General features: G+C 40.3%; 1 protein-coding gene across 8 annotated transcripts in view; it reads right to left on the reverse strand.

The window, feature by feature from the left end:
• The window catches only part of pard3ab (par-3 family cell polarity regulator alpha, b), a 241418-nt gene that overhangs the window by 67264 nt on the left and 158694 nt on the right, over nucleotides 1-15460 (reverse strand). For all 8 annotated transcript variants that reach the window (XM_084911280.1, XM_084911277.1, XM_084911278.1 and 5 more), the window contains 2 exons: nucleotides 11217-11447; nucleotides 9848-10088 (listed from right to left, as the gene is read on the reverse strand). In XM_084911280.1, the coding sequence (XP_084767406.1) occupies nucleotides 9848-10088; nucleotides 11217-11447 (472 nt within the window). The remainder of the gene's footprint in view (nucleotides 1-9847; nucleotides 10089-11216; nucleotides 11448-15460) is intronic.

Raw genomic sequence — 15460 nt, forward strand, 5'->3', positions numbered from 1 at the left:
TTAAGACCGAAAACTAAACTATGGCGAAGAGCACAAAGACTACCTCGAAAGGAATGTGTGAGCGTCTGTGTGAGAAAGCTTCAGAAGGAAGAGCGATGGAAAAAAAGAAAGTGCAAACTCCAAAAGTAGAGGGCGCTTAAAGAATAAAGAGGATGAGTGTAAATTGCCTGAATATAAGTGCAAAAGAGAAAGAAGAAAAACACTTAGATGACAGGTACATAAATTTGGGGTTTGCATGGAAATCAATACAGAAGAAAGAGAACTGAAAGCAATAAAAGTAAATACAAAAGTAAATCGATGAGAGAAGCACAAGAACCAACAAAACAAGCAAATGAAGCTGCACATAAAACCCAGAGGTGAGAGAGTGTAGGAGTGAGTTAAACACTGAAAAATAAAAGAGAAAGAAGAAAACGGCAGCGCACGGGGGAAAAGGTAAGAGAGAAAAATAAATGAATGCAGGCCGGAGAGAAAAATGCATAATGCAAAATTAAATTAAAGTCATATGAATCGTGTAATTCTCTTTGTGGAAAAATACAATGAAATGAGACATGAAAAAAGAAGAATATGATAAAAAGTGTATGGAAATTAGTAAAAGATGTGGATCAAAGTCATAGTTCATTAAAAACATAAATAAACTGAGAGAGAAAAAAAAAAAAGACTTTCCAAGACTTTTTCTGTTTGTGGCGTTTTTAAGAAGTCGCTGATATATTGTTTATATTTCTACTAGTTTAGTAGCAGATATACCATAATTACATAATATGTGATGATACAGATATAAATTTTGTTGTGATATAAAAACTCTAAGTGTCACAATATCACAGCTTTAGCGAGGCCTCTAAGCATCTGGTTAAAAAGCTTGACCCAAGATATAATTTATATCTGCGATGTTGTATTTCAGGTTAATTATGTGACAATATTCTGCTGCTCCTGGCGAGTTATATCCTTACGCTGTTTTAGGTACTGTGAAGGGTACCAAGGGTACTTTGATTAATGCTGTGTCCCTGCTATTGCACTGCAATGCTGTTAGCATCTTGTTTCAGTAGATTAACAGACATTAAAAAAAAAGGAGAAACCGCTTCGATACCACACGCTAGTTCAGCTGCACCTATAAAGGTGACATCATGCAGGGAGGCATAGCTCAAACTGATGGATCTTCTCCTGCTCCACTCAACTAAAGCAGCAGTCCTCAACCTTTTTTGCGCCACGGAGCGGTTTAATGTCAGACAATATTTTCACAGACCGGCCTTTAAGGTGTCGCAGATAAATACAACAAAATAAAAAGATACGACCGAGACAAAAACTGTGGTATTTTGTAAATATAATAATAAACGTGAATTCACTGTGTAAATGTGTAACTTTATTAGCAGCGTCCTCCTGAAATGCGCCAACAACATTGAGAGTAACATCCTCCTCTCTGCCCCTTAATGCTCTCAGGTCGCTATGGTAACGCGTGAATATTTCTTTCAAAATAAAAGACACAACTACAACATGGGAAAAGACCCAGGGAAACAGAGTTAACGATAAAAACCCCGAAAACCATAAATTTCACAACTCTCGCGGCCTGGTACCAAACGACTCCGGTCCGTGGCCCAGGGGTTGAGGACCGCTGGGTACAGTTGAATATGGGTTTGCATCGTCCATATGCTCATAACATGTCAACTGGGTAAATGCTTGTGAACTTTCTCCACAAAATGAGTGAATAAATGAATTAAAGAAAAAGCAAGCTGCTTTCTGGTAAACGAGCGATCTGCTCAGAGTTCGACCCGCTTCCTGTCACATCTTTACCATCTAATACCCAACACAGACAAAATGCCTTGCAAATTAGTTTTTCACACCATCTACACAACTTCCCTAGTATTCCTTGAATGTTGTGCTAAGTACTAACCCAAAAGACAGCATATACTGATACCATGGAGTGTAAAAGGCAAACAGAAAAGCTGAGAGACAGGAATGAGGAGGAAAAACTGCAGCTGGAGGGGGGAGGGGCGCAGACTAAGGGCCATTACTTGATTAATTTAACTACGGCTGTCTGAAATGCTCAGAGTGACAGCCTGCCGTTAATGCTAAGAGCAGGAGTGATCTATCACGGCGAGAGACGGTTGACACTTTCTCCACACCACTAACTTTCATTAACAGCCCCTTTTAAAAAACAGCCTTGTCATACACACACATGAACGCGCGCAAACACCCGCACAGTGTGATTTATGACTGAAAAGCAAAACTTTGAGGAGGAGACCGAGTATTAACCATGACACCAGGGCTTTTAATAATCTTATATTCCAGGCACAGTTAGGCCCGCCTCGTCTTGTGAGTGCAACAGCATCGATAAAGAGGCTTTGACTGCTTTCTGCGGTTTGAAAAGATCACTTCAAAATGTCAGGGACTGAGCTGATTCAACTCAGCAGACCACCCGTGAAACACCGTTAATCCTTTTAATAGCACAAAAAGTGAAAACAAGTTTTTGGTAGCGTGCCGCAGTTTTTCGGGAACTCGCATAATCAGAAGTGCGTGAGGAGCAACGCTAATTGCCAAGTAACTTGTTTTTGATTTCCACTGGGCAGAGACACACTATCAACCAGATGGTCATGAGCAAAACATCTCAACAACCAATGAATGGACTTGGTTGCCCAGTGATTTTGGTGATGACCTGATTTAATCGAATTACATCCACAGCTGAGGTGTACACCTTTAATTTTAAAACAACTAAGATTTTTAAGGTGGCCTTGGTGTCTTCTGTCACATCGAGGCCACATTTAGATTATTGCAAAAGTTTTCATCAATCCAACTTTTTTTCCTGATGTGAAATTACTCATATAAATTCATGTCTCCAAGGAAGGTGTTTCATCGGAATTTTTCAGTCATTTATTTCAATGATGGAACTGTTACACTATTTTTACAATATTTTAATCAATCCAGCTATATACTGAGTCTGCAGAATGCCTCCCATTTGTCTTACACTATACACAGATTAACCATGGACTATATATAAATATATATCCATATAAATGATCGATGGACCAACCCGGATGTCACCCGATGCGCCATTTGGCCCCATCTTAGTTTTTTAAGACCCAGAAATGATTATATTTAGATGGCAGGGTGGAATTTCCCCTCATCGAGCGAAGGCACAGCCATGATCCGCATGGGTGCACATTTACAAATACTTGCATATTAGCTCTAAGTAACATAGAAACAGAAACGCATTAGAATTTCACTCACCATATCTGGTACACAGATTTATAGGAAGGACTGTTATTACAATTAACCACTAAGGATAAAATCGAGAACCAGTTCCCAGCAGTCCAATTCCTTGGAATTGTTCGTTTTCTTGCCTATCGATTCCGGTCATCGGTTGCATTTGCACTACACATTAATGCACACCAGGAGGAACAGTGGTACTTTCTACAGCGTGGATATGACATTACTTTTATTTTTAATGTACAAAAGTATGAGAGCACGATGTTAAAGTGCAAACTAGGACAGCAAGGCTCGCAAAATTTCAAAATCTCTGGTAGCCCTTCGGGCAGGCATTCTTCAGTTTTTGGTAGCCCAAAATAAATTTAAGTAGCCCGAATAAAAAAGAAATCAATTTTTTTATGTTTTGTTTCCGTTACAATATTATACATTAAAGTATAATATTGCAACAGAAACAAAAATTAATCAAAAAAATTGTTAAAATGCAAATCACAACAACTGTATAAAAATTACAACCATCAACTCAAATACTTGGTTCAAATTGAACAGAAATTTCTATGAAGAATTTCTTGTAAGAACTGTGTAGAACATGAATCAGTCTGCGTCAGATCCTGAATCTGAAATTTCCAATGAAGTCACAGGTAAGAGGCAAGTGGAACCAAGATCTAGGCCATTTGCTTTTTGAAGTTTGCAAAGACTGCTAAATTTTGCCAATGGTAGTTCACTCTTTGCAATATAGCACGCTGTTCTAAACAGCTTTTTCAGGAGTTCTTGTTGTGCTTGATTTATTTTTAGTATGTTTTTTTGCAATTGCTGTTTGTTCTGGGAAAGATACTGCAGACTGGGCAATAATGCATTTCTTGCATTTCTCATGGGTTCTGATGGGGTCTTTCTTAAAATTACTGGTCCCAGTAACAAAGGCGCTTGTCGACTCAGAAATCAAATGAAACTCACAACACGCCTGGCAGAACATCATGTTATTTAGCTTGTCATATTCCAGCCACAGAAATTCTTTTGTCCATGAAACCAAAAAAGCTGCGCTTTCTTTTGGCCTCATAGTCTGATTTGTCATAACTTTTCCGTTTTGTGGTAGGCTTTTCTTTGGCTGCCCCTTCTTCACCCTGACCTGTCTTATTTGGCTGAGCAGAACTAAAATACCAGCGTAAATCCTGCTGCTTTTACACACGTACTTACATAACGGTCAGCGATTCTTTGCGCACTCAACCTCTCACATGTTTAAGCTTGCTGCGAGAGATTTCACTTGTCGCGTTTGAATAGTAAGCTAATGAGTGATAAGACGATGTCAGAGGAATTGGTGCGCAATTAATCGTCACTCACCAATCAGTGCTGCTGCTCTCTGCACACCGTTCGCGCAATTGCAAAATGAAAGTGAAAGCAAAAAACAAGCGCAAATTCAAACGCGATTTCAATATGTCACATATTGACAGTGGCTCATCGATGCCAATGACATAATTACTCAACTACATTGGCGAAAGAATGCAAAAGCATAGACATATATTTTCCTTCCTATGATAGCCCGACGGGCAGGGCTGAGTTAGATTTTGGTAGCCCGACTGGAAAAATCGCTAGCCCCGGGACGTCGGGCTAGCGATTTTGCGAGCCCTGGACAGAAACAACTGGTAATATGCTGCTAATGAATCTTTGGCTCTTTATAAGCACCTGGACAGACAGCATGCTAATGCTAAGCTAGCCATAGGGATGCTAAAGCTGAGTGAATGCCGACCCCAGCCCAGCGTCCAGACCCTGAACTTCAACAGGTAACAAAAGAGCAGTGATGAGCAGTCAGGCTGCAGTCTTCATGTTTCTAAAGTCGAATCACTAAGTGTTCTGTGTACCATGTCTAACTACTTTTTTTGAGTAATGACCCCAACACTGGCCACAACAAAGAGGGTAAATGCCTCCAACATGCACAAACATTTGACTACACAGCATGCAATTAATTTGCATGAATGTAATGTCTCTGCTTAGCGATGGTGGTGACTCTCAAAGCAGAGCCAATGAGAACCCAATGAAAATGAAGAAGAGAATAAAGAATCGAATCAAAGTGAAATCACTGAAAATGCTGCTGCTTTCCTAAGCCTACTCATGCTGCATCACTGTTGGTGTAGTGTTGCAAGATTGAATACCATGTCTTAAGTTGCAGGAACACCCAGCACTACATGCAATACCTCAACATAAACATATTATTACCTACAGCTACGACTATAAGGACCGCAATTATTAGCATTTTATCTTGCGGGCAGCAAAATAACAGAGCACGATGCATTGACGTCCCTTCATCCATGACTAATCTTTCCTCGTCGCTGTTCAAGCCATCTCCGAGTCTAAGCTTGCTCCGCTTACTCGCACACAAACATGCACTAAAACCACTGCAAATTTAGTGTAGCCCTCAAATTTCTGGGCAATGACCACGTTCGCAGATGCCAAGCCCATAGACTGGGTGTTGCTTCTGTGTCCAAGTGATGATCAGAGAGCGAGAGAGGAGCGGGAGAAAGGGGGAGGGAGGGCTACAGTTGGCAGGCCGCACTGTTGGCAGAGGCTGATGGTAATGATGCTTTGATTGGGACTGAGTGTGAGGCCTTCGAGACATGAGAGGGTCAGGCAGTGGCAACTCTGTTGATCACACACACGTGTGCGTGAGTGCGTACACAGACACACACACGGTCCTCCAACTTCTAAGGGCCTCCCTCTCTTGATCCACTCCTCCTACATGCTAACACATCAAAGCTCCCCGAAACTCACAAACGCTGCCTCGCTCAAACACATGACACTCATCGGGAGCTCTTAACATGCTGTACAGCCACTCTTGGTCTCAAATTTCCCAATTCACAGAGTGACACGGGCACACTTATAAAAACCTATGCCATTGTTCTCCACACAGCCAGCCTTTGCCTTAAGTTTCATCACGACGTGTTGACACTGACAAATGGAATACATAAATTCGGATGCTTTTCCCCCTCTTAGTAACATATTTGTTGCTAAATGCTCACTGCCGTGGTGTTCGCTAAACTGTAGCTCCCACATATCACCTTTCAGTCACACAATGTGGGTGTTAATGGGACTTTTTTTCCTCCTTTGGATTTTCTCTTTATGCTTATTTTGGAATCTGGATGTGGTATTTTTTGTGTGTCTTTAAAGCACATTGCAAAAAGTAAAAAAGCTACATGTACGCTTTTCCTGCTCTGTTCAGATGTGATATATATTCAGATTAGGTCTCTACCAGTGTCATTTATCTAAATAAACAACAAACTATGATGTAAATAATACACTTTATTAATTTTCCTCTTAGATACAATATTTTCTTGCCCAGTAGTATGAATTATAGAGTAAAGACACAACAGTTTAAATATATTTAGATTTTATATTTTGATGAAATTGGAGGAATTACTGTTTAAACTTAAAAATTTGCATCCATAAAATGAACCGGTCCCCTCAAAATTTGAACTTCTTCAGGAACTTGCTTCAATATCAAGTTTACTGAAGCCAAACTTTCTGGGATGTGCCCTTTAAAATTAATATGAGGTCCAGATTACACACAGACAGATGGATTGAATGCATCTCACATCATTATTTTGGGGCACACAGCTGTCTCGGCCAGTAAACACTGGGCGTGGATCAAACAGGCAGCCAGACGGCGTTTTAATGGACCAGATCTGATGTGGGCAATATTGAGCCAATAAGAGCAGGATAACATTGATGCTTTGACAATACACGCCAATCATTAACATATGGCAGGATAAGAAGGAAAGTAGCGCTAAGTTGGTGTGAGTGCATGTGCATCTGTAAGAAAGGAAAGAAGATTACTGCAGTGTGCGGTTGTCTGTGACCAAAACTGTACGCGTGAGCTTCCCTGTCACTTTAAATCCAAAAGCCAGCATGTATTTGCAGCTTGTGCATATCTATAAACCTCTGCGTGTCAGTATGTGCAATGCATATCTTCAAGTACGTGTATGTTGGAGCTAATTAGATCAAATGTATATAGTGGAATTATTTACAGTATTTGTCGATGTGTATAACAATGTAGCGTTTATATGCAACTCTATTGTCTTACTGCACTGTCTCAACCCCGATCCCCCTTTTCTGTACTTTGCATTTTATTCCTATGTTTTGAGGATTAAATATTATATCACATTAAATATATTCTGTAGTGTTAGAGTGGATGTATTAGTGGACAGCATGATGCCCAAAAAAAGGCTTAAAGTTTAATTTAAGCTCCATATGAGACTTTCCTGTTCCTAATTCTGTATGATGTCACCGAGAGGGGATTTTCTCAATATGGTCATCTCAGGCACACGCCCCTCTGTTTGTAAGGGGCAGCCAATCAGAACAAAGCTGGCTTAAAGAGAGATTACAACGGCTCGTTTTAGGCCCTGCCCAGTTTGAGATAAATAAAGATAAGCTTAAACCTTAAATTATACAAAGTTATTACAGTACCATCTCTGTGAAAAGAACAACTACTAGCCCAGCCTACCTGCAAAAACTCCCTGAAACACTGAGCAAGAGGATCTTATTGTTTAAAGGGCAGTATCACCAAATATTTATCTGAATTTTTACGTCTTTTATTTATTTTTCTGTTTAAGTTGACTGATAGCAAAAACAAATTTTTGAAAGCATTCTAAAGTTAATTTTTGGTTCTCCATTTTATAAACCAGATCTATAAATGTTCACTGTTAAAATTCCCCTCAAATCCACATAATCCACTCCCCTTCCCTCACCCTCATGAGTTTAAAGCTCCTTTTATTCTCTCATCTACTTTTTATTTCAAAAGATTGCGTTTGTCTTTCGCTACCTGTTGCTCCAAACCCCGTCCTTCTTTCGCACATATTTTCGTTATCTCCTCATCTCTGTGGACCTCATTATTTCTCCCCATCAAATATTGATACTCTGTCTGATATACTCGCTGTTTTCCCCACTCTGTGCCACTGTCACTTTGGTCAATATCACAGACAGATAAAATTACTGGCAAGATCTAAAGCTTTCCAACAAATCGGATGAGAAGACCTGCAGACCAAACGACCTGTACCCATTTAGTACTGAGGATTGGGACAGAGAAAGGGGAGGGAATATGTAGACAACACGCTAATGAGAGTGCGTTTGCGTGTGCTATTTAGCTATAAGAGAGCATAACAGTTGTAATATCAGAGGCTGAAAAGAAATTAATTAGAGGGAGATAAACCACAAAGGTCAAGTTGTCTGGGAGTCTAATTAAGGTTTCCTCAGACTATTTAGCAGTGCCACGGTTGTATAACAGGCTTGTCAATCGTCTCCATTATGCAGGTCTTTCTGTTCTACCAAGCGTTCCAAAAATGAGGCGAAATGTTACATCTGTCTAAAAAACAATAATAAAAAAAACAGAAAGTTCAGGTTGTCCATGTCTAGACCTATAATGAGTGATTTAAGGTTCTTGCTCTTCACGCAGGCAGACAGAACACAAAGCTCACTTAATGAGGTGGTATCAACTGTTCACAGCATCGATCACTGTGGCTTTGACACGAGCTCTGATATTGAACATCAGATATTGAACCGATATTGATTCTCTCTTTTTCCACTCTTAAAAAGTTACAGAGGCGGGGTACAGGACACAAAAACCCTCAAAGATATGACGTTTTTACCCCCAAATGAAAATCATCTGCTGCCATCGTGCTTTTATTAAGGGGACAAGCGCACATGTTGGAGGCGGATTTGTCTGCTACACAAGGCAAGACACAAGTTACAACACCACATGATAAAATATGAACACACTGTGTACGGTGGCCCTGAAAGGCCAAACGGACTGCAACTTAAGAAAACACCAGTAATAAGAAAAACGCTGCAAAAGCACACAAAACACAACGGAAATAGGAAAAAACTAATTTCCAAAAGCACAAGCAAAGTGTTTCTGGAGAGACAATAACCCAACGGACCACTTGCAGGAACCAAAATATGCTAAGAATTGCGCTGGGAGACACTTAAAAGACGTGGAGGATCTATTGGTTTTGTGTGGAAAGAAAAGATGAGAGGCAAGTGTGTTAGCCTGACTATTATCTCAAATGCCCCTTGGAGATAAATAAAGTTGTTTTAAAAATCCGTCATCAGTATTGTATGACTCATGATAAAACACACAAATTAAGTTTTGGGTTCCTGCAACTGGTCCGTTGGGTTATTGTCTCCCCAGAAACACTTCCCTTGTGCTTTTGGAAATCTATTTTTTCTAATTTCCGTTGTGTTTTGTGTGCTTTTGCAGCGTTTTTCTTATTACTGTTGTTTTCTTAAGTTCCAGTCCATTTGGCCTCACAGGTCCACTCTAACTGTGCGCTTATGTTTTGCAATTTGTTCTCAGCCAAAGTTGAACCAAAAAGTAAAAATAGTAAAATAATACAAAGAAAATGCAAGTGTGTGTTTGACTACAAACACAGACTCAGTCAATAAGATGACCCTAGTTGCATTATAAGCTCACGAGCTTAAATCTGTTTGCATATATTAAAATATTGACATTGCATGCACAGAAATGTCTTGAAAATTAAACTGAACTTTGTAAAATTTAACGAGGACTAGTCTGCTTCCAGCTCTGATTGCTATTTAATGAAACCATAAAGTCATACAAGTCTTTGATTAGTTACTGTTACTCACTTCAAAAGTTTTAAAACTTTACCTGAACATGTCCCCGAGTCCCTTCAACATCCCCTTCTTAGGTTTTCCCTTGTCCTTCTCCTTCCCTCCCTCCGGCTTCTTCTTTTCCTTCCCTCCCTTGTCTTTGTCCTTCTTCTTCTCCTCTTTGGTGCGGTTTGTGCCGTTGACCAGTGGCTTTTCGGTAATCGACAGCGGTGTCTGGTCCGCTACTGTTGACACAGAGTCTCTCCCCGACCGCGAACTCTCCTCAGTGTCCTCCTCCACTAAAGGGAGGGAGCGATAAAAACAGAAGACGACAGGGGAAGAAAATTGGAAAGGAACGGAGAAAGCGTTCGTGTTAACCATTGAACAGGTAAGTTTTCAGATGGACTGTAGCACATGTGAAAATCAATAACCTTAATAAATGAAAATCTATAAGTCATAAACGTGCAATTATGTCTCCTAAGCACCAAGAGATTAATACAATTTAAATACATATTACAAGTGCTTAAAGAGCTCTGCTCTAAAACGAGACAGAAACCATTAGAGACTATTAGACACAGATTTATGGTGAACGGCGACACATTTGTAGAGTTTTATGACACTATGGTGTGGTACGCTACCTAAATTACATAATCTTCATACTTTTGTAATACTGCGGTTATTGAATCGTTAATGAGTCATTGGACAATCAGCACATCAGATTAAAGATACAGTAGCTACACTGCTGTCTCATTCTCAGTTCTTATATTTGGAATGTTTAATTCATGATTACACAGAATAAAAAGACTAAAGCAAAGAAGGAGGATTGTTTATCAGGTTACCCTGTGTAATCTTTACCTAAATTGACTTAACACTGCACAAAAAGTAATGTATGCTTGAGAGGTTTTGAGACATTTTGACTTTTACTATAAATTAAAAAGCTTTTTTTTTTTTTTTATATATAGCAGTTTAAAATTTGAACAGATTTCCCAAAAGATGGAAGCTCCTCTGTCGACTCCACATAAGCTGCCCCTTAGTGACACTGTGACCCTGTGATTTCTGATACAGTGCAGGTTACATCCTGACTCACCCATATGCCATTGCCACAAGCAGTGATAATATCAGCTGCCAGATATTGAGCATTAGTCAGAATGCCATCACTCCCATGCACAAGCATGAAAGCCACCTCAAAATTTTAGGTACTGACACTTCATCCGTTTCAATAATGATCCCTGCTGGGAATCATCATTGCTGTTCGTGCGAGTCGGCATCATTTCAAGTAACCCAATGCAATGCCACATAACATTTCACATGACACACTGCAGGTGAAGGAACCGCCCGGTTAGAGGGACACCGTGGTCACTGTGGGAATCAAACCTGTGATGCTGCGAAAAGACGGTCACATTAAGATGGACCATTTGATGCCTTACATGTCTCCATGCCCTCGTCGTCCTCTTCCGTGGCGGCCGGTCGGTCGTAGGATTTGTCGATGGCTGCTCTGAAGCTTTCGTTACAGCCCCGCCCCCTGATGATACGAGGGCGAGGCCTGTGGAAGGGGACGTCTCCGTTCAGAGTTACCTCTGCTACTGCTGTCTGGAGACTCTCGAGCGAGCTGGACTTCTTTAGGCCCAGCGATGGCCCCACGTCCTTTGTGGAAGAACCTGACGGGGGATATAGCGGTACGGAGTGAATGACATGAACAAACAACTCTGACCAAGACCTCACAGCAGAGGCCTTCAAACGACCCCATTAATGCTTTATAGTATCGTTTATTGTACTATACACTAGAATGGATCTCTATGCCGACACATGAGGATATAAGTTTAGCATACAGGCAACACATCTTATACAAATGAAAACAAACTTTTCTTCAGGAGCTAGCTGTATTATTACAACAGGTAAAAATGTTTTTTAAAAAACCAATGTCACCTCTATTGTTAAGATGTTGCCTTGTTTGTAGTGTAGCTCTCATCATCCTTTACTTATCCATGTGTACCACGTCTGTATAATGCCTGCATAGCAGCTTTTTTGACACTTTCAAAACAACAAGCAGCTGACTCACAGTCTCCCACTATCTAAAAACATTTTAGCCATGAGCAAAAAACAGCTCGCTACATTATCGCTTTAGGAGTGATCACAAGACTGTTCGTGGACTCCTGCCATCAGAGGAACTGATGACCCAGAGGATTACTTTTGATGGCAATGTCCCTGCAACAATATGGAATTAGAGGTGGTACATTAAGCAGCTACTGTGGCTACATAGAGCTGATGCTATAATTAACTTTGACTGCATGGTCACAGTAATCAGAACTGTTGGAAACTTGAACGCTGATTTCAAACTAACAAACAAGGGCTGAGTGTGAGCTGCTGGCTTTCGTTCTAATGTGCAACCACATCATGTCTTTTATGTTAGACCTAGGAGTCATGAGTCCTGTTTTGCTTCAATCATGAATGGATTTTGTCACTAATGCTGCCTTGTTTCCTCTGATCCTGCTGACCAGGCAATCTTTTTTAGAAGATAAGGTAACAGAGTTGCCGTGGAAAATTTAAAGAGTAGACAACCGTGTTTAAAATATGCTGAAGGACAACGGATGGCGAATGATGATGCAAAGGATATGAAACAAAAACAGGAGAGTTATGTGAGAGGATGACTTCAGAGGACGGACGTAGAGGATGGGCGTGTTCGTTTTCCCACCGTAAACACTGACTCGGCAACGTCACACATGTTTAACAACAGCAGCACACTAAAGCTGTCCAACTATGACCTCAGACTCTTCCCCAGTGTGTCCGCTTTGATTTTATGTAGCCGCAGTACTGTTGTGTATCGTACGTGAGTTATTTATTTATTTATTTTTTGCAGTCTGGGATTTGTTCCAGCCAGCTTCACCATTCCCTCAAGGTGAACGCTTCTACAGCAGCATCCTCAGCGCACACACGTGTGTGTGTATGATGATGACGAGGAAATGCAGAGGCCGCAGGAACACCATACACAGACAGCTGATGCTACGTGTCTACTGTTAAGTCTCTTTTTCCACAATGTGTGATTAAAGGCTTAATTTCTTGTTAACGCCAACTAAAGACGGGCTTACTTCAAGGAAAAAACAAAAAACTGTTTGTAGTCATGTGAGCTGTAGCTGTATAACAGTGTTTTAAATATAACACCCTGACAGTATAATAGGCTGATGTCATATTGTCATAAAAACATCATAAAACATGAACATTTTAGTATAGCTCTTGATCTTTTGGTAATAATTGGTTAATAATTCATTAGTCCAACTACTACTTTACTGAAGCGTGACTAAAACACCTGGTTTACCTGAAGATGAGCGGTCTCCTAAGGGACAATAAGCAATAACCTCTAACAACAATGCACCGTAATGAAACCTGGCATGCTCGTTTCACTAAGACGGGAGGCTTATCGATTGTGTGCGCAGGTTCTCCTGTGTGCACGTGCAACAACGCCACTGACCGAGTACAAATTTCATTACGAGATGTGGCTCTAAATGAAAATAACCATCAGCAAAATTGGAGAAACATGACAGTTTAATTAAACTAAGACTATTCAGACAGTGGTGCAGGTATAACTTTTGCTCCCATATGGCACCTTTCACAGGCTCAGAACATGTACGGTGAATAATAAATGTGGAAAAAAGATAAGGTGAGGAGGTTGGGAGGTAAATGAAATAGTCCCTAATCTCCTGGGTGGTCTCACTTCAGAGTGTATGAGGAGGCTGCAAAATACACAAATCCTAACAGAATAGCACGAGCCGTCACGGCACGGGAGGCTGAATGAAAACGATAGGCTACAAAAGAATAGCACAAAGTTTGGAGTAGTAGGAAGTGACATACAAATAAAAGCCAAAGACATGACGAAAATAGAGCAGTGAGACGAGTCAACATGTAACAGTAAGCAGAGCACTGAATCTGTACATTTTAGCATATGACCGGGCCTTCTTTCAAACATTCAAATATATGAATGAGATTACTTTCAACCTATTTTAGTCACATTAAGCTTCTGCAAAGATTTCTTTTGTCAATTCGATTGTTATTTATAGGCAGAATGTTGCTGGCATTCTTTAAACAAAATCAATTTGGGCAAAATGTATTGTAATATATTAAAATGACCTGCCAGCGCTGTCGTATATTCACAAACGCCAAGTCTGGAAACAAGCAAAAAATATTTGCCAGGCAGCTTACTCACATTGAGACTGACCCAAAAAAAAATCCAAAATAAAAAACTGTAGACAGAGTGAGCGAGAGAGAGAGAGAGAGGGGGGGGGGGGGGGTTACAGAGCTGGAAAATTGAATACATGCAGAATGAACAAGCTTGTGGGTTAGCAGCCTCCCATTCATTCTCATCAGCCTGTCCTGTTCCCTTAACGTCTTACTGAGAGCCGGCCTGATAGGCTTTTCACGCTGTGCAGCCACATTATTTAAAGGCTTTGCCCAGTGCCATTCACAAAAGTCACACTTCAGCGGCAGTTTTCAAAAAAGAAAGAATAGTTTACACTGAGTTGGAGATCTGACAAATGGCATTTAGTCACAAACATGAAAAAAAAACTTTTGCTTTATATAAGACTTGACTTTTAAGTAACTTGGTGAGGACATTTCGTCTTATTCAGTCAGCAACTCAGAAAGCATACAGGTCATACAGAGGACTGCTCACATGCTGGCAACCAGTGAGATTAAGATAATCGTTATATTTCCATTTATACTGTTGTAATTATATTGCCACACTAGCCCAGTTGGTGGCATAATGGTAGATTGAGGCAGCAGTCATGTCAGGTTTTTAGTTACCAGCCTTTTCTTTTGCAAGAGGTTTTTATGTCAGTGTTACGATATTGAGACAACAGTTTAGGCCCACTCCCCAACAAAAACACTGACTCATGTTTCAAAAATAGCCCATAGTTCACTCTGGGAAACATTTCCTACCTCCCAAAATTCATATAAATGAGCTTGTAGTGTGAACTTTGCAGAGATTACGCAGGGGTCACTTTCTCACAGATTTAGACCTGCAAGAAATCTGGATGCAGTTTCAGAGACTGCCAACAGTCTAGTATTGTCCTCCGTCAATGGAGTGTCCTCGTCCAACATGTGGCAGTGGCCTGTGCCAACTAACATCTCAGTCAATCACAGCTTAGGAGAGGAGGGCCGCTGTATCCCCTCTCGGAGCTGTCAGAGTCTTTGGTTTCAGCAGGATGGTCGTGTTTTGACTTTGCTAAATGGACCATGGATCGCTTGTACTTAGTGGAGAGTTCAAATATTGGGGGAAAAAAAAAAAAAAAAAAAGTCGTTAAAGTGACACCAGAGGCCAACAAGCTAAAAATAAACACTGAGCACTTAAAGAAAAAAAACAGGGTGGAATCTATTAGTCAAACCAATCGGGGAATGGAAAGGGAATCTGATTCCAGCCTTTAAAAACACTTTATTTTTCATGAATTTCACACAGAATATCAATTACATTATAATAATTTCAGCACATTTAGTCTTTGAAATTAGAATCTCAAAATTTCAGTGAAAAGGAAAAAGATAAGCCAACGGTAATTAAACTGTAACCACACAACCAGTTTCGTGATAAACTTTTCAGATCCAAGGGATTTTTAGAAGAATGGATACTATCGGTCACTACTAGCATTCTTCTGGAGTCATCTGAAGTCATTTGCCGAAACGAGCT

The sequence above is a fragment of the Perissodus microlepis genome, chromosome 18 (assembly GCF_051167445.1).
Source record: "Perissodus microlepis isolate ML-2025 ecotype Zambia chromosome 18, ASM5116744v1, whole genome shotgun sequence".
Taxonomy (NCBI): domain Eukaryota; kingdom Metazoa; phylum Chordata; class Actinopteri; order Cichliformes; family Cichlidae; genus Perissodus; species Perissodus microlepis.